Here is a 20575-nt window from a genome sequence, read left to right as displayed (position 1 = left end):
AAGCAATAAGTCAAAACGTCATCAAATCACAGTTCGTATAACTTTACTACTATATCAACTCCACTATGGTTAGCATGAGGTTTAGAATGGTGAAGTTCTCTGGAGGCACTCCCATGACCGTTATCACGCTGCAAAAAGTGTCCCTCCCGTTTGAAATAAACCAAAGAACCATTTTCAGAAGAGGTCTGTCAGCCTTGCTGGCACATTGGCATACCTCATCATTTTGTAGTTTTTTTGTAGCTTGTACTTAGCTTACACCTGATGCCCAGATTAAGATATTCGCACGAACTACGGGTAGCGCACATTATGTACAAAGTCGGCCACACAAAAGTTTGTTTCATACAAGAGCATAGGTCTCGACAGTATGCCTTATATACCTGAGAAGGGGCGCGTTACTGTCATATGAGCGCTTACACAACATCCCTTTGAATTTTTGCAAAATGCATCTAAAGTGCATTCAAGGAAGCACTAATGCAGCGGCTTGGGCATTAGTAAGGAGAAAGTACACTGACGCGGTTAGTACGGCAGATAAACGAGCGAAACATCAGATATTATCATATGGTTTAACTCTCACTTCAAGGAAGTTAAGAAAACATCTAGCAGGCAGCACTGTTTTGTGCGCTATTTGGAAACACTATTTATTCCGCTATATTTTTGAGCACACAAGGTTACAGTTCGCTAAGAGTGCACAGGAGAAAGTTGAGAGGCAGTTATTCTTTGATATTTGTGGTTAGAGAGCGACACACTGTTGGCAACCTTGCTGGGAGAATGCGGGAGGTGTGTATGTGTGCGTGTGTGTGTGTATGCATGGGGAACCGGTTGTTTCAGTTAACTTGAACCAAGGGATAAAGAATACCATATTTAAGATAGCCTAGCAAAATCAGTTGCATAAGGTTCCAGCCGTCTCGCGCACAACGAGTATTTTTTTTCAGCAATAAGTAACTAGTTTTTAAATTTACCTAATATTGACTTTAGACAATGCATATGAACTGCGAATTGGTGAAAACCTTCAAAAAACCCTGCTCATTTATTTGCGATAAAAAAAACCTCACTTCTATTTCTTTTTCCGAGCTCCAAAGAAAGCCCGCGAATTACAAAAAAAAAATCACGTGACTAGCGCATTAGCGCCCCTCGATTTCCGAGCTTTGAACCCTGTATTGAGTTAACCGAAATCACCTGCGGCCGTGTTTGAATGACCCAGTTGCAGCTTTGGGCTGATAAGCTGGCGATGGCTGTAGCCCGGTCAGAAAGCTCACAGTGCTCGCTACTCCACAAGCGCAAAGAAATAATCGCAGACGTATCCGCCTGCCGCTGAAAGCCACGACCGCAGCCGATTTGTTCTCTCATGCTACCGTCACGTGATTGTCACGTGACGGTGCTTGTCACGTGATTTTTTTTTTCTAATTCGCGGGCTTTCTTTGGAGCTCGGGAAAAAATACGAGTTATCCTTTCTTTATTGCAAATAAATGAAACTAGGTTTATGAAGGTGCCCTCCAACTATTCAAATCATTTATTCGCTGAAGTCAATATTAGGCAAATTACATAAATTAACCTAATGTAGTAATAAAATTTTTCCGAAACGAAAATTTCCTGTGGTGCGCAAGGCCCATGGCAGTTGTCACGAAATCGGCGCACATTCCTATTCAGTGAACGCGGTGTGCAAAAAGCGCGCGCGCGACGTTGCATAGAGAGAGTTCGACAACCTTGAGAAACGTCTCATTCTCCACGCGAGGAGATACCGTAGCCCTGCGCGTTGGCGTCACCCCCACCTCATCAGCTGGCGGCGACAGTGACCCAACCGGCCGAGAAAACCCTCTCGAGAAATTTCTGCCGCACATAAACAATGAAGACGTACGCGCGGCTAGGCGGAAGGAAGAGAGTACGGTTAATAAGCGAACGTTACGTGTATGTGCGGGCCGGCCTTGGCACGTTGCGCCAGCCAGCCAGTGCTGCTGCGAGCGTTGCAGCGATTAGTGCAGTGCTGCTGCTCGGCTCCTGGGATCAACCCGCTGTTCGGCAAGCTTGCGAGATCTGCGAGGGAGTGGCGCTCGTCTACAGCATAGCCACATCGTGGCTCTCCAGACGTCGGTCTACGACGGTCTTTAGTTGCATGCTTAGTACAGCCTGGCTGTGAATCTCTTGTTTGCGCATTTCACGTGTTAGTGCGAATTTCTCTGTAATGGCTTTTGCTGAGTAAAAGTTTGTTTTTGTTTGTTAATTCTGACTTTGACCACCACTTTGGCTTGAACCGGCGAAAGATGGGCACCAAACGGCCACCCCCTTCTCTCACTACAGGTAGTTGACTTCAGAGGCTGAGCTTGCCACACAAGTCAAGGACCTCTCCTCTGATACCGAGAAAGATGCTTCCACTCACTTTATGGGTGGGGGGAGTGTGCGCACTAATAGTGGGGCATAGTTCACTCATAATTATTAACGGGTATCAATTTTGTATACAACTGATGTCTCTCGGCTATCTTAGATATCTGATTCTTTAAACCTTGGTTCGAGGTCACTAGGAAACTACCCGCACATTCCCCTCTCAAAGGCTCAGCAGGGGGCGAGAACATATTATAATGTAAAAAAACAGTGAATAGAATCAATATTTGTAGCTGCCATCACACGCGGGCACACGGCTTTATCATATTGCAGCTCCGGACTCTATCCCCAAATAGCCCTCATGCGGTGCCCACGGAGAGCAGTGGCCACCGATGGAGGCCCGCATATGATGTCCAACCACACATCCCCTCATCTCCTAATAAATTTTTCAGTCAGTCAGCAACATGTTCAATGGTGTAGGCAATGCCGCGAGCATTTGTTTGGCTGTCTCTGTATGCTCAAAGTCACAAAGCCCGGCCCCCTTATTTTTTTTCGTCTTGTCGCGAATGACCACTGAGATTTAGCTATAACGATTGCAATCACTCAGGTCAACTTCTGAATTGTTCCAGGTTGCTGCAATGAGATTTGGCGGCTTTAACTTCGCGTTTCTTCGCCGACAATAAGCTGAGTGCTGACGAGTGCAAGGCCTAGTTCTACTACCGCCGTTCGCACTTACTGTTAACACTGTCAAGTTGGTTAATTCTATTGGGGGCGCAAATGAGTCATATGGAGTTCTTTAAAACACAAAGCAAGTCTCCGTACTTGCTGCCTCGGCATTGTCTCCACAACGTCAAAATATCTGCGATGTGTATCGAAACGTTTTCTTTCTGATGGACCAGAACAAACTGTTCGTGAGTACGAACCCCGATCGCCGAAGCAGCGTTCTCGTGGTTCAGTTCCTCCTCAACCTTTTTTTTGGCTTTCATGTGAACAATAATTAAAGTGCCAACTTCAGCCTCAACATCATAGGCCAAAGGTTCATCCGCCGAAAAGCACATCAACCAGTTATTTCTACAGCAATCTAATCAACCTTAAACACGTGCGGTACTTAGTGTTATTAAAACTATATGCACGCGCTTTACGTAAGATCAATCGTTCGTCTCTTTACTCAAGAGATCGCCAAAACGAATTTATTGTAGCATAGACGCCTTGCACTATTATAATGTGGACGTCGATAAATTTTCAATCGACATTCTGATAGAATCTGTCGCAACTTGCGCTGTATACATACCCAGGTGTCTCAGCTACATTGGACCAATAGTTATAAAATTGAATATTTCCGATAGCCTAGGGAAATCAGTTGTATACAGCTACCAGCCGTCATTCGCACGACAGGTAATTTTTGGCTTCGGAACTAATTAATTACTTAGTTTTTCTTGTTTACTTACTATTCTCTTTAGACAATAAATGTGATTTGCAAAGTTGGAGAGGACCTTCAGAAACACCCATTCCATTTATTTGCTTTAAAAAAAGCCACATGTGTATATTTTGTTCGAGCTCCAAAGAAAGTCAGCGAATTACAAAAACAATCACGTGACTAGCGCATTCGCGCGCCACGATTGCCCTGCTCTCAACGGTGGCTTGAGAGAACGAAATCAGCTGTGGCTATGGCTCCCAGCGGCAGGCCAATATGTCTGGGATGGTTTCTTCGCCCGCGTGATTCAGTCGGCGCATCTGACGGGGCAAATTGCAGACAGCGCGGTGAGAGCAAGCTACAGCCATCGCCAACGTATCAGCCTAACGCTGGAACAGGGCCAGCGAGACGCGGCCCGCCGCAGGTGATTTTGGTTCACTGAAACCTCGGTTCAGAGCAGGCAATCGTGGAGCGCGAATGCGCTAGTCACGTGATTGTTTTTGTAATTCGCGGGCTTTCTTTGTAGCTGGGAAAAAAAGATAAATGTGTGTCTTTCTCTATCGCAAACAAACGGAATAATGGTTTCTCGAGGTGCTTTCCAACTTTTCAAATCTCATTTATGGTCTAAAATCCATATTAGATATATTATAAAAATAACTATAACTAATTAAAATTTCCGAAATAAAAAATTATCTGTGGTGCGGAAGACGGCTGGCAGCTGTACACAACTGATTTTCCTGTGCTATCTCAAATATTAAATTTTTAAACCCTTGGCTCAATTTAGCTGGGACACCGGTATAGTGAGATAATAGTTTATTTTATGATTAGTTAATTGGTTTAGGTTAGACTATTAGTTTAGGTTAATAGTTAATTCAATTATTACTTTAGTGTAGTTGACGAGCACTGCCGTCGCACAGAATATGGGCGCCTTCCTTCTCGCCTCCATCGAAAGGCGTATGCCGCGGCCGGGATATATAGTCAGCTAACATGCACATTGAAGAGGTTTTAAAGAGTGCAACAAGTTCACTTAAAACCAATATAAATCATGTTAGATGGCAAACGCACTAAAACAAATAAATTAAGGTTACATAACGTATTCAACGTTATCTATAGTTTGTGCTCTTCATGGTACCCATTTATTTGCTAGATCTGAAGATATACTAAGGCATGAATTCATCAAAACTCCAATTGACCGTTTGAATTTTTAAGACAGTTTTTCGAGCAAAAGCTCCACGACACTGACCACGGCATATTGATATTCGACCCTGCTGTGCACAGTGCAATGGTTTGGACGCTCGACTACTGCGCCCAAGGATGCGGAATCGAATCTCGGCTGGGGTGCCAGTAAGGCGCCCGTTTGGTGGGTGATGTCTGTGAAAGTAAAGAATCCCCGGTTGTCAAGCGAGCTCTCCACTACAACGTCTCTCAAGGCCCGAGACTCTGCGGGACGTTAAACGCTAGAAATCAACAAGCCAACCACTTTTTGTTTCTAATAATATAAATTCATCGCTTTGTTCTTAGTGCACGCACAACAAATACAATATGGTGAAAGAGAGCTCGATATAATTGTCATTATTAGGGTATTCTTAAAAACTGCCACGTGCCCTTGCAAATCCCCTTCATTCGATAAGTAGCCTCTAGATTAACCTAGCTCCTCCGGAAGTTGGAGAAAGCTTGTTTCCAGTTTGAATCTAGTTTCGAACAAAATGCGGCTCGGATACCGATCAGATATCGGATAAGAGAACCTGATAGCACGCGACAAATTCCTTAATACAAAACAGACAGCTAATGAACCCATTCGACCTGATTGTGTTTAAGAATTTATTGAGGTATTCTTTAAGTTTGTAAAAGTGCCAGTACTGGATAGCAAAAGTCTGTCATGCAATAAAAGCACACAAAAACGTACTGCTTTATGACACGGCGTCTCTCGAGCCCCTTCACGCGCTTTGTGTCTACTAATACAATTATTGCCGTTTCATAGCTAATATTGTATATATAGGAAGTATTATTTATGTACCCGATTTTTGCAGTGTTTCTTTTTTTCTGTATTTCTTTTTGCCCACTCCCCTCTGAAATGCCTGTACGGCCCTGAGGGTAAAGACAAATAAATAAATAAATAAATAAATAAATAAATAAATAAATAAATAAATAAATAAATAAATAAATAAATAAATAAATAAATAAATAAATAAATAAATAAATAAATAAATAAATAAATAAATAAATAAATAAATAAATTGTCCAAATTGTTCTATCGAGAAATGCTGCTCGAATCTCACCGGTTGAAGCGGCGGAAAATCCTCTGTTTGTAAACTTTGGGCCTGTGAATGCAAGAAAGCAAATAAGACGAATTTCATTAACCGGTAAAGTAACCCCTAATGAAACCGAACACCGCGCTGACCGAAAAGTACAACATAAAACAGGGCTTATGTCGAAAGCTGAGGTTTCGTTTTTTGTGTCCTGTGGTAAATATGCATGGTATTTGAACCACTTCCGCAACCACACTCCGTTTCCTCATGCAATGCACCCCTTCATCACTGACGCTGCTGCACAATTCGCGAAGAGCTCCTAACGTGCACCTTCCATGCCCCTTCTTTAGTTCTGTGTCATCGTCATTGCTAGCAAGTTAGCATCACTTTGCTCGGAATGCCGCTCGTCCAGCAGCCAAACACCCCTGCAATTTTCTACTAGAAATTCATTGATAATTCTTCATAGACCGTGCTCTACATTCTCTGAATGTATTTGCATAGGTACCTCCGGATGAGAAAGCAATAAAAACATGCAATTATTCGATTCAATACCAAGCAACAAGTATTTAAATCGATTAGTATCTTTCGCAACTAAGGTGTTTCACTGTGGATTGCAACGCCCGAAAGAAAGTCGTGGGCAAAAAGAAATTTGCTTACCGCCATGGACTTCTTTGCGTTGGACTTGCACATCTCTTCGTGTATCTGAAAATGCAAAAATAAAAAACGTGCAATGCTGTTATCTCAACGTTACACGTTCATTAGAAACACCGAGAAGCTACATGAAAAATATGTTTCCTCAGCTCTCAGGGAGTAGTCAAAACTAGCTTTGGAATTTGCTACTCCAGGTCACTCCACACAAAGTTGACTGGAGTTTTCTTTCTATGCAGAAAACTGTTTGATTATTGGGATTTCAGAGCGAGCTTATTCAATTCGCTAGCACTGCAATCAGTGGCATATATCGTAATTCGCTGACGGCAGGCATTTTGTCTGAAGTATGCAACCCATGACAGCCGGAATACGCTTGAAGTGATACTTTCTATGCATGCTAAGGAACAAGATTCTCCTCCCAAAACAGCGCTTTCATGTATTATCCGGAGGCGGGACGCTCGAATATCGCTATGGCACCACAGTGGGGATACGCGCTGATCTTCGTTTTGACCTAAAATGACTACTCTTCAAAGGAAAATAACACGTAGAAATTGTCTCGGCGCGTAACAGTCGCAATTGTGATACTACACGGAGGCTCGAAGTTAATAGAAGTGCAAGGTGTTTTGTACTTTTGTCGCTGCCATTATTTTCACGTTTCCTTGCCTATTCCTATATCCAGGATTCAATCTTCTAGCGGGACGAAAATACGTTTCATTCCAGCACGTCTGTCTTGCAAAACATGAATGGTTTGTGGGTATTTCGAAGAGAAAACATTCGGAGGAAACCCGCCTGCCAGTATTCATGAAACAAAAGTTATAGATAACAGCAACGCTAACCAAGAACTCAATATAACGTTTTGGTGCCAACTCAGCCCATTACGCATGGGCAACTAAGGGCGAGCCCGTGGTAGCAGTGAGCGCTTCCCCTTACCCTAATCACCTCGTGAAGCACAAACCTTTTCGGAGGAGAGCTAAGTACATGTGTTCCTCCGGAGCGAAGAGAAAAGCGGAAGAGGCAGCCACGTCCAGCGATCTGAAGAAAGTAGCTACAAATGGATCTTTATTCAACTAGTTTCCCGCCATCGGGCTCACAGGAAACGACAGTCGGTCAGCACGGAAACGTCGAAGTGCCCTTGCTTTTCGCTCCCATATGTGAGGGACGCAAGTGAGGCGCTACCATGCATCTTGCAAAAACACGTCTGCATGTCCGAGAAGCACGTCTCACCAATCGACCGGTTTCTACCGCTGACAAAATTCCGCATCTCCAGAGAAAAATCAACCTGATGCCGTTTAAAAGATAGAGTGCTCAGAATGTCCGACCTCATATATCAGCGAACCAAAAAAAAAAAAAAAGAAACAACTAGCGAATAAGACAGAAAGCAACCCCCTCTCGGAGCACCACGAACGCGCCGTCAATCGCCTTTGTGGAGGTGAACGTCCTGACCGAGCAAAGTAACCCTGTGAAACAGCGGCATGCCGAGTCTGTCATCCGCCTCCCAGTGGCAAGAGTGAATAGGGAGCCGGCAACTCTACTCTCCGTGCACACCAGTGGACTCCACTACGCGTTGGGGAAGGGGAAGCAAAGGTCGCTGCCTACTGTTGTGGGCTCGCACTTCAGTCTTCCTTGAGGAAGGGACCGGCCTGGTCTAGAAACGTATGGTTAATAAATGTTTTTGGCTGGTGTTAGGATTTTCTGAAACATTTGTTGGTGTTTGTACCTCATCAGAGACTGAGGCTACTTCGCGAGAACAAAATTTGAAGTGCGTGATTTGTGGTTAAAAGTTACAATAGTTTGGTTTATGGAGTTTAACGTCTCAGAGCGACTCAAGCCAGGGAAGACGCCGTAGTGTAGAGCTTCAGAACTTTCGAGCGCATCGAACAGCACATGGGCGCCTGGCTTTATGCCTAAAGCGAAAAGCAGCCGCCGAGGCCTGTATTTGATCTCGCATCCTTGTGAACAGTATTCGAGCGCCCTAAACAATGCGCCACCCCAAACGTTACAATGACATACAAAATATAGCTTGCTCGCTTTCTAAGGAGCATTACAATCATCAGGAAAATGAAAATGCTGGCAGTTTAGACCACTGCATTCTCTCTCAGGGTAGGCTGAGAAGGAACAGCTTGAAAGGAATTCAATCAGGGAACTCAACGTCCAGCTACAGATGCCTAAATCGGTTTGATGTGGCTTTGTTGGTTTGGTTTACGAGGTTAATGTTGCAAAACGACTCAGGCTTTGAGAGGTACCTTAGAGGAGGGTTCCGGAAATCTTGACCACATGGGGTTCTTTAGCATGCACTGACGTCGCACAGCACACGAGCGCCCAATTTTATGCTTCCATTGAAAAGCGACCGCCACGGCCGAAATTTGATATCGCCTCCTCGGGCACAAACATCAAGTGCCCTCACCAATCCACCACTACGGCGGGACTAAATTGGTTTGGTGACAGAAAATACAGAACCTACAAGCAGTTTTTTACGCATCCATTTTTGCTGAATATGGCGAAACAGTAATGTGTCGGCGTAAATAATCTCCGGACATGCTTTCAAGTGGGAGGACGTGGTTTACGTCCGTACTGAGGAATATCAAGAAGATTGCGTGATTCAAGGACAGACTGGTTTCCTATTCAGAATACGCTCGAAAGACTTGAACAGGCAGCTTGTAATGACCACGGGAGAGGGTGACAGCTTTATATGTTTCAGGAATAAAACTGTAAAAGTTGATTTGCAAGCCTCGGGCATGTTTAACATTGAGATTTTGTTAAGTATTCTCGATGAGCCTACACAGCAGCTCTAGAAAGATGAGCCGGCATTTCATAGTGCACCATCCAGTTTCTCCAACTTCGAACAGTTTCAGTTTACGGTAGTAAGTACTCTAGCGAAGCGGAAGCCTGCTCCGGTTCCTCACGGAAAACCATTTACATGAGTTTATATAATATGCCTTATGGCAAGCTTGCGTACAAAAAGAAAAAGTACTCTAGTGGTTTTATCTGCAGTGATTAAGCTATTGATTGTTTTGGCGGCGTCATTCCTTGTGGAAAATGTGTTTCTCTGCAGGTATTTGTACTTCAAAACAGTTTGGCTTAGTGGATTAACTAGAAATATGCACGAAGCGTTAACGCAATGTTACCAGCCTGTTTTTCTAACGTTGTCTAGCGTAACCTGCTGGCATTCAGCCAGTGGAGGGGTAGGCGAAGTGACTTGTAGACTTGACAGCGACGATGCTGAGGGTATAGGGTAAGTAGCGATTATGGAGATTTACCTAGAGTGAGACACTAGTGTAAGAACTCCACCTGCAACTTTACTTAATTTAGAACCACATTTCACAGTTTTCATGTGATTATCTGGCGACTGATGACACACAAGGTTTATATGATGTTTTTTCATCACTGCACTTAACATACTATTTTGCTTTTGTATCTTTGAAAGAAATCCGATTCTCATGGGCTGAGCATCTGCAAAGGGTACCACAGGAATAATTTGGCTGTTTTCGTTTGGCTTCTTTACATCCTGGTGTCCACTGTTTCTTATTCTGGCAAACCACTTGTGTGGACTGGAATTGTGGGCCTGTGAGAATGGGTGATAACAATGGTAATATTTCAAGAAATATTTTATCTTAGCTAGCTTCTTATCTAAATGAGGCCCAGTAAATTTGTAGCTTCAAACATTGTGGTTGTGTCTGAAGGGAGATCAGCATAAATGGCTGGTAAGCATACGTAGACCGTCTCGTCAATGTGAATTGCCCAAAACATATTTAAAAATGCTGAAACAGAAGGCGAAATAAAATGCACATCTACACACATTTTTTTCCGGAGGTGGTTATACCAATGTTTCGCAAACATAAAATATTGCACCAAATAAAATTTTTATTAGCTGACCTTGAGGGTCACTTTTCACACCTCAGTAAAAGTTTTATTGTGTAACAAAGTCCAAAATAACAAGCATCGCTCTAGTAGGTATTCTAGCAGGTTGTGTGACTTATCAGCCGGGCCACACCGACTGTAAGGCGATGGCCTCGCCCAAATTCCTCCAATTAACACAGTCCTGTGCTATCTGCATCCAGTTGACCTCTGAGAAGTTATTAACATCAATAACCTACCTATTTTCACCCCCCCCCTCCCTGCTCCTTCCTTTCATCGGAATCCGATTGGTTACTATTACCGACCCCGGTTTTACTTTCTTCGCTATGCTGTCCTACCCTTGCCCATTTATTCTTGATTTCGACTAGAATATCAGTAACTTAAGTTATTTCTTTAACCAACTCTGTCCGCTTCCCATCTCTTAACAGGTAAATAACAATGGGTTTCAAAAAGGGCAGCTTCAGATAGAGAAAATACACTATGATAATTTTATATATAAATAGAGTAGCTGATATGGCTCTAAGTCTAGTTGTTAGTTTGAACTCAAGAGCTGCGAACCCTTTTTAGACTATAATGCCTACACCTTCCGAATCTGCTCACCTGCTGTAAATCCTTGCAGATATGTCTATAATTCCTAACCACATATTTCGTGAGGACTTACTTTGTTGCTTCGAGGCATAAAACAACAAGAAAGAATTTATATACCGTAGACCATCTTAATTCACTATACCTTAGCAAGAGTCCTCAAATTCGTACAGAGCACTTTCAAGCATAGTGTACTACTGTATGCTAGAATAAGCTTTTTGTAAGCACCATAGCCAAGGGCCCGCTTTTTTGATGGTTCAAGAAATGCCACACTCCGTGAGATATTGACCACATGGTGCTTATTTCTTCAGCAGATCCATTCGAGGATCGTGTCGCAGGTACGCAGTCTGATTTTTGATATCGCTACATAGGGAGGGACATCAAGGTTCATTGCATTGGGGTAGCACAGCCTGCGTTTTAGGCAGTAGCAGCATGGCCACTTCCCACAGGGGCGTGGGTGGCCTTGCCCGTTTCACCGCATGTTCCCTTAGGGGTAAGCCTCGTTATACTAGTATTGTGAATGCAGGCTTTTTCTGGCAAAGAAGGTCACTTCCTCAAAATAGATATTTTGGCTAATTTTAGAATTGCTACTTCGTTTTAATTTTTTATGATGGGCAGGCTCGCTAATAAGCCAAATGACTTCCCTCACAGTTTACATAATTTATACGTTCACATCGCAGGTGCTGGCGGAATGCTAATGAAAGCGGCTTTTGACACATATGAGTGAGTCCTGCCAAAGCTCAGAGCAATGACGATAAATCTTGTGTTTGCGGCAAAGGATTAGTAATTGCCTCAGTCTGAATGTTGGGTATCCTACCTCACGCAATCCTTAAACAGGTTTGTTGAAATGTATGGAAGATGTGATTGGTATAGATGTTCTGATTATCTGGCGTTATTTGAGCCTGTACACCTTTGTGACATTCTGCTTCTTAACCCGTCCAGCAGGCAGATGTCGTGAGGTAGTTCAGGCTATCAAGTGATACCACTACGCGAACTGTGTCCAAATATTCGGTGCGGGCTAACTAAAACAGAGATGTTAGTAAACGATATGATTGCTTCCAGTATCTTGTACCTTTGCTCACAGAAGAGGAATACCATCTTCTAGCTTTGCGGTTTTGTAGCAGTGGCCTACTGGATCTGTTAGAATCTTTTCGACATCTTTTCGAATCTTTGTAGGCCTTGAAAATGACATGCAAATTAATCTATGCTTGAAATTACATATCAGTTAGACAGCATTTATCATTGATCTGAGTTATTTACAAGACTTATCCACGTTATTGGAAGTAAAACGACCCCTCGCAGAAGTTCTGATATCAGACCTTTCTATAAGATAACCAATGTTTGCTCACACAAGACTGTATGTCATTTACTACAACTGGTTTGAAATAAGCGATCGACGATTTTACATTTAGAGCAAAACTGCTGTCGCATAGAAATAAAAGCGATCACATCGTTTGTATACATATGCAAGCTGTAACAGAATATGTGACGATCAGAGAAAATGGGTATCCTCAGTAATGTGCAAAAACGTACAAAAAGAAAATCAGAGGTAGAGAAGGCTCACCGTCTTGTCCTCCTTGAAGATGAACGTCGAGCAGTAACCGCAAGGAATAGGCGATTTCGGACAGCGTTTAAGATGAACGTTCTTGTTGGTGTCTTTCACCTTTCTTCGACAATACGGGCATTCAACAGTATGTGAGCCTGATGCCTCGGGTCGTGCCTGGAAAATAGCAAATAAAGGCTCAGCGCCTCTGCCAAGCGGTACACTAAAAGGATTCAATAGGACGGCTGTTTTTTGTAGGTAATGCATTCGCTCTGCATATTCCTATCAAAATAACTGCATTCGCCATCGAGATGAAGATTCATATACGAAGCTAAGTAAAAGGCCATACAGAATGGGCAAGACTGGAATGCTGGACAGACTAATGTTTCCTCAAATTTATTTCTTTATGACTAATGTACTACTTTCAAGCAGATATATTTATTTCAAAAAAAAATAATACTGCACTTTATTGCTGATGTAGTACGTTTAACTGCACTGCGTAGTGCGTATTTCCCACGTAGCAGTTCCTTCTTTGCAAGGCGGCAGGATATAGCCCACATTTCCGTTTTCTAAACCAATAAACAACTTCCTGGACAATTAACTACATGTTGGTTTCATCGTTTACATGACACCTACAAAGGTCATGTGAAAAGTAAAAGCTAAAGAAAAACGCGAGATCAACTACTAAAAAGTCAGTAATGTTATCCTGCAGAAATAAAGCGCTAGCGCTGCTTTGTCAGTGATTTGAGAGGCCGTCAATACCGGATATTCAATTGTCGCGCTGGAAAATTGAGTTATCAGTTAGGTATTGCTCAAATTTTCGTAGTTCTTAGCCGCCGAATAAGATCAGTCAGCGCCCAGCAACGGCTAGCAGTTCGGCACAATTGCTGTTAACATGGTATCAGTGCACTCATTTCATTAAAGCTAAGACTCACACCAGCCCCACGTGGCTTCTATATACACAGAGTGCATGAGTAAACATGAGTGAACACAGCCAATTGTCAGCCAGACCAAGGGCAGTGTAGGGGATTCTTTTGAAGTTAAAGGCACCACTACATGTTTCGCCAAGGTGACCGACCGAGAAAATTTACATTCAAACCAGGAGAAGCGCCGGGTGGTGTGTCGCGACGTCATAGCACGGGACGGTCCACCTTGCTACCAATACGCAATCGCCGTCACTGCGCCGCGCCGTACTCTGCTCGCATAAAGCCCAGGGCTTTATGCTTGCCAGCTGTGGCCATGTGACAAAACACGTGACTGTGCTCGTTTAAAGGCACATGAAAAGCAGTCTCGCTTCAGAAGGAGGAGGGGGGCATTGGCGTCGTCGGCGATGGCTTAATTCTGCCACCGGCGACTAGCAGCTTGCCGATAAGTGTACCAAGCACGCAAGGAAGCCTAGGTCTGCACGGCAGGAGGGACTACGGAAGCGGTCTATGGCTTACTATATTTGCTTGGTTCAAGGATGGTTGGAGCTCTACAGTTTTAACCAAGAGTAATGGTGCACTCGCTCCGTAACTAGGTTGAGAAAAACCTAACCTAGGTAATATTCATTTGCTTAATCTTGATCTGCTGCTACGTAAACTGCATTTAAAGGCGGAAGACATCTAAATGCAAACTAGAAGAAAAGCAATCAAACCAAAACTTCCGAATTTCGCATCTGGTGCACATACCGACTGAGCTACACCAAGGCCTACCGAATGTTTTTTTTTTTTGTATTTCTGCAACTTGCGACCGAATTGCGAGAGTGTTCGCCACCCTCACTATCTTCGAAGCAGCGCACATCTTGTATTACCGCACATCATGTAGAACGCAATCGACTGGAAGAAAAGAGTTTAAGCTATCAGAATCGAGACACTGCTGGTAAGCACAGAAACCATAGAGAAAATGCGGGACATTGAGAAGGCAGTCGAGTGAATAGCCGTCAGTCAATGTAACCGGATGGGTAAAAACAACGCATGCGAAATACAGAGGTCAACGGATCGAATGCAAAAGCGCCAGCGTTGTTTCTTCTATGTGTAAATATGTTTCACCCCTAAAATTTTTAAAACAAATATTACACAAAACATGAAAGCCTCAAGGGTAACAATCATCCATGCCAACTGCTTTTATCTGCGTATTATAACGAGCCACTTATCACTGCAAAAGAATGTCAGGTTGTTGCAAGAAACATTATTTCTACCCCGCAACATGTGCCAGACATCCCGGAATAAATTAAAATAACAAACTTGACTGGTCAACCGAGCAGCTTTACTAGCCGGCTCAACGTTATCGTCTTCCACGAGACCTGCAGTGCTCTCCGCAACCTCGTTGAGTTTATCAAAGGGGTATAGATGACTTGTCAGTGCTGACGAATTTTGAAACTTGGTGGTATTATCAGCCAAGGGTACATCTTGCTTCAATGAGCACGGTGAAGATGGATTTTGCTCGGCCTGCCTTGAGGTCAATGATTTCTGAAATTGGTAAGCACTACATTAGACGGAAGGTATTTGAAATGTTCAGGTGTGGGACCGTTTTGCAGTTGGACTTTTATAACAAAAACTTGCTTTAGGCGCTGCTAATCTTTTTATGATGTACTTACAGTATGGTGCCTCGTATATCTGGCTGTACGAGATTTCGTCTTCACGGAATTGTTGCGCGCCCTTCCTTGAGAGTAAAATGACCGTCATCCTTTCTAAACTTCGTCAGATTGGAAACTTGCCTTTCGAAAATGTAACGTCGATAAAACATTTTACTTCGAACAACACGCCACTTTTCTTGGCACTAATATGCGCGGAACAAAACCAAGGCATGGGAATGAGAATGCGCGAAGCATTTGTTTTCTGTTTAGCCATAAACCGCTGCGATGTAATGAATGGATTTGTAACGTAGCATCCAGGCAGTCGTCCAGCTAGCGGCCTCAAATAATGAGATGTTCCGTTGTATTTGTGCTTATGTTTTTGACACCACTTATTTGAGCGGCAATATACGAAGCGTCACCTGCAAGTGTCAAAGGTGTTCTAAATAATTTGTTCACCTTAGTCAAAATATTGAAATATTTGAATAATTTACGTTCAATTCAACAGTGGTCGTTCTTCCCCAAAACAGTTGCGTAAAATTACCGCACCTCCATGGATTTCTGCTGACTTAAATGAATACTCAAAACAAATTATTCCTTTATTTACTGACACATTATTTATTGCTGCTAAACATTGATATATTTTACTCTGTCTGGGCTCGTTATCAAATTCCTCGCCGCATACAATTCATTTATCTGCAATAACATAAAAGACTTCCAGCCTTTCAGGCAGGCAGTGATCACAAGATCAGGCCTCATTATCAAAAAGGACTCATTCCACCCTTTTTCAGCGACTACCAGTGCAGCGCATTTGTGAATTCCATGCACACAATGTTTGTTGAACTGGCTTTATGAAGTTGTGTATGATGTGGATGCTTTTTAGCGGCTGCTCTGCTTGAGGAGAAAATGAGAGCCGTCGCGGAATATTATGGCTCTGATATTCAAAGAAAAAAAAAATAATGTAGCCAATGCGTCAAGATTGTACGTCGATACAATGGTGGCGGATACAGACCTGCTTCGCTGGCCATAACACGAAAGCATGCTAGCGCCACACCCGGTCATTTATTGAACTTTTCTACTCCCTCTTCCACACGCTATACACCGTGTGGCTTTCTTTTTTCGGGGAGGGGCAGGGGGTCAAAAATTAAAAATAAAGAATGGCCACTGTTTTCAGAATAATTTTAGGCACCGGGGTATATTGTGGGCTACGGCGGACACCAGGCAAACGCAGAAGGGATAATTAATTTGCAATTTACCCATATACGTTATTTTTAATTTGCACTTTAGTGGCTATGTTGTATCAGCATCGTTTTAGCTAGTCCTGTAAAAAGTACAACAGCGAAAAAAAATATTTCCTTAAAAACATTATAGCGGGCATTACCGTGCCCAGAAATGCGGCTCTGATGGCGGTTACACCGAATAACACAGCCCAGTGGCACGACCGGCGTAGATCGCTTGGCCAATTAGTGCTTTGAGGCCGGACTGCACGGGCAATGAGTTCGTACAGTGGGTACCAACGCGGCGATTATCTGCGAGCCAGCGGTTGAAACCAAATTACCAACGAACCACCATAGCCCGTCTGGCGCTGAGGTGATGCCAGCAGAGGTATGAAATTTCTAGGTGGAGTGATCCACGTCACAGACGTTGTGCACTGTGTAAAACTGCCTATCATGGGGACATTTGTGGCCATTGATATGCGTTCAACAATTCTTAAAACAAAATTTCCTTTCGCGGCTACATTATTTGGAGGACGAGCTATAGCTCTGCGCATACAACATAGCTCCTAAAATGAATATTTAAATGCTAAAAAATATTAACTCATTAGTGAGCTAAGTGATGCAATTTACTTCGTACCTGCAGTGCACTGTAGCACCGAATATATCCCCCGGGTTAAAGTACATCTGAAGACACTTGTCTGTCTTGAAACTTTTGACATTCTAAAAACGTACGCTATAGCTCATTAACCTTTGTCGTCTTCGACTTTCAAACCTTACGCAATGAATCCGAGCTGTTTCGTTGTGTTAAGCGCTCGTAAATGTTTGTAGTAAGCTACGACTATTGTACCACTCATCGAATCCGACAATAACTGCTTGATGTCTATGGCTCAAACCAAACTCTAAATGAAACGAGATGTGCTGGCGCACATACCTTGACGTCGGCTAACAAAGCTAAATAGGCAGTAATCTTTGGCACATTTCGCTTTAAAAAGTAATAAATTCTCCGTTTACATTAAAATAGATACGAACGCTGTGCAATATCGAAGCGGACTTGGTTGTCAGAGTCACCGTAAGGTATCTGCTTGAAATGCAAAAAAACAACGAGCAGGTCACGCCTCCTCCCGCTTTCTCGCCTTGTGCAGAAGAGCCATTTCGCCGAGTGCTACTAAGAAAAACAGGCTGCGTGCTCTAAGAGGCTTGCCGTGACTAAGATGTAACCGAACTGTCAGGTTACAGGAATAATTGCATCCGTTCTATAAACGCATAAAGAATTTTGTCCCAAAATGGATGGGGTGCCAGTGCAAACATTCTAGTCTGCTGTCTTGCTAACCCATCTAGAACTTCTATAGGGGTAAGCTATTAAATTTAATCATTTATCTGTACCTATATATGTTTTAACAGCAAAACAAAATGCTACTGGTCAGGCCATTTGTGGCTTAGAATTCTGCGTCAGATTTTCACATCTCGGCGGACATTTGCGCCTACACTGGTCATACTCACGTTCACTCATAGCTGTGATTGTGCAAAATAGGCCTCACTAGTGTGAGCAGCAGAAGGTATTGCGATATTGAAGGATTAGTGAAGACTGTACCTCGATGTGGAACATGAAGCATCTGCCGCCATCTGCTGCAAGCACAGCTACCAAGGACTTTCAAGCTGCAGCTGCCTGGAGTAAATTCGTTCTCAAGAGCTGTACCTCCACACAAGCTTGAAACTCAACTATTACTAGTTAGGGCTGTGATTTGGACGCATGCTGTTGCTTGCAACAGGTGACGATCTTCGTACACCCTTTCTGGCGCATTGGTTTCAAGGCATTTCACTTACATATATATTTTCAATCAAATAGCAAAACAGTGGATGCTTTCACCTTTGACGCTTCCTTGTCCTTGTCTCTGAGTGAACAGGCATTTTTATGTTCTTCCCAATCCTTTGATACGACCTGGCTGCCACACGTGGAGCAAGGCACCTCTGGTTGACATTCGATATAATGCTTCTGTAATGAGAGTTTCCTTATAATATAATCACATGTAAATACTAAGAGGTGTTTCTGAAAGTACAACAATAAGGTCACACCAATGCGGTTTAGCTTGAAAAAGGTGGCATTAAAGTTTTTTCCCACAGTGACCAAAGATAAGCCTACCAAAGTTTGTAATAATGCAACTCCGGGAAGGTTCACACCAATATCAATTTGCTTCAACTTAGAAACGATCGTCTTACATAAAAACAAACATTTATTAAGCGGAATAACCTGGCGGCAGTTACTGTGAAGAAGAAGATTATTTGAAGATAAAAAAAAATCCTCAAGCGCTTCTGCGTGGACAACAAATGTTATTTACTGCGTAATTATGGATTGTTTCAATGTATAGATAACGAGCAATGTGTTTTGGGTATGTAGCAATGCTGTAGTATGGCGCAAATGCACAAAATAGACAGTCCCTGAAAGGGAAGTGGTAACGGTGGGCGGCATTAATTACTGGCAGCCTAATACAGGACACTGTGCGTGTCACCTGCACAGAAACGCGGGCGCCGAGACCAGGTTCGAATCTACATATCTGAGCTCGCCAATCGAGTGTCAAATATGGGCCTCGCGGTTGAGGACGGAAGGATGAAAACCGTGATTACTGCATGTCTTGAATTGAAAGCCAAAATTTCAGACATAGCTTTCTTTATCTTTTGCTACTTTGGAATGAAGTTACAGGAGTCAGGCTATAGTGCGTTGTGAATATGTCTATCATTCGCTCATGTTCATATGTTCTCTCTACTGTAACTCTTGGTTTTTAAGGCCTTTCTCGGCTGACGACGAAAATCCTACTTCGGCGAGGTTTGTCCACGAGTGGCAGACAGAGCGACTTTCCTTTCCCGTAAACCAATTATAGAACCCGGTGAGCTTTGATACTTAAAAAGGAACGGTGACTGTGTTTAACAAGGGGCGCGCGATGTAACATCTGCAGCAGCAACGTTCAGGCTTCCCATTTCTCCACTGCAGATTCAGCAGTGCTCTTGGAATTACTGTCAGAGGCCGTGTCTACAAAGCATTATCTTTTACCATATGTGTGACCTTCATAGAAGCCACGCCCCGCCGGGGTGGTGCAGGGGTATGACGCCTGACACTGTCCGGAGTTCCCGGGTTCGAACCCGACCACGGCGGCTGCGTTTCGATGGAGGCGAAACGAAGTGGCGTCCGTGTGCTGTGCGATGTCAGCGCACGTTAATGATTCCCAGGTGGTCGAAATTACTCTGCAGCCCTCCACTACGGCTCCTCTTTCTCTCTTTCCCCTTTCACTCCCACCTTCCTCCCTTCCCTTGCGGCTCGGTTCGGTTGGTTTGTGGGGTTTAACGTCCCAAAGCAACTCAGGCTATGAGAGACGCCGTAGTGAAGGACTCCGAAAATTTCGACCACCTGGGGTTCTTTAACGTGCACTGACATCGCACAGCACACGGGCGCCTTGCTTTTCGCCTCCACCGAAAAGCTGCCGCCTAGGCCGGGATCCGATCCCGCGTCCTTGGGAACAGTAGTCGAGCGCCGTATCCACTGCGCCACGGCTCGGTTCAGGTGTCTCAGAAAGCGAGACAGTTACCGCGCCTTTCCTTTACTATAAATCAATCAGTTTCTCTTGTTAATCAGCCCCGCCCTATCGATTCAGCTCGCACTGAGGAGAGGGGCAAAGAGCTGCTGGGAAGATGTGGGTACCGCAGCTATGGAACCACCCCGTCTGGTGCCTGCATGCACCACTGCATTATTTCTGATCGAATAAATGTAGATTCCTCCTCCATTAGGCGCGGTTCAGGTGTCCCCTCACAAACGGTGGACAGACACGGCGCCTTTCCTTTCCTAAAACGCAATTATTATAAGCAAAATTGTTAAATTTTTGGAAGACTTTGATAGAGCGCAAACACACACGACCACTAAGGACAAGAGACGAGACACAAGCGCCGTGTCTCTTGTCCTTAGTGGTCGTGTGTGTTTGCGCTCTATCAAAGTCTTCCAAATATGAACCAACTCGCCCAGAAAGAAGTGTTAATGAAAAATTGTTAAAAACCGCTGATTGAAAAAGCGGGGTTCGAGATGTGATCGCTGCCACAGTAGCAGCTTTCGCTCTGTCGCTAGGTTCAAGGCAGCTTAAAACACTCTGAATGTTTTTTATTCCATTCATTTTAAGATCTCATCTGAGCATACTTGAACCGGTCAGGTTC

The 20575-nt window shown here is 43.6% G+C and overlaps 1 protein-coding gene across 4 annotated transcripts in view; it reads right to left on the bottom strand.

The window, feature by feature from the left end:
- Window positions 1-20575, bottom strand: part of LOC146173899 (uncharacterized) — a 72827-nt gene that overhangs the window by 34785 nt on the left and 17467 nt on the right. For 2 of the 4 annotated variants that reach the window (XM_084585605.1, XM_084585607.1), the window contains exons 4-8: window positions 18249-18374; window positions 14836-15060; window positions 12632-12787; window positions 6637-6681; window positions 6010-6051 (exon numbers count right to left, since the gene is read on the bottom strand). In XM_084585605.1, the coding sequence (XP_084441731.1) occupies window positions 6010-6051; window positions 6637-6681; window positions 12632-12787; window positions 14836-15060; window positions 18249-18374 (594 nt within the window). The remainder of the gene's footprint in view (window positions 1-6009; window positions 6052-6636; window positions 6682-12631; window positions 12788-14835; window positions 15061-18248; window positions 18375-20575) is intronic. The other 2 variants (XM_084585606.1, XM_084585608.1) reach the window with 2 other exon arrangements.

This window comes from Amblyomma maculatum, chromosome 11 (genome assembly GCF_055883805.1).
Source record: "Amblyomma maculatum isolate TAMU_Amacu chromosome 11, ASM5588380v1, whole genome shotgun sequence".
Lineage (NCBI taxonomy): Eukaryota > Metazoa > Arthropoda > Arachnida > Ixodida > Ixodidae > Amblyomma > Amblyomma maculatum.
This window is presented reverse-complemented; position numbering and strand designations above follow the sequence as displayed.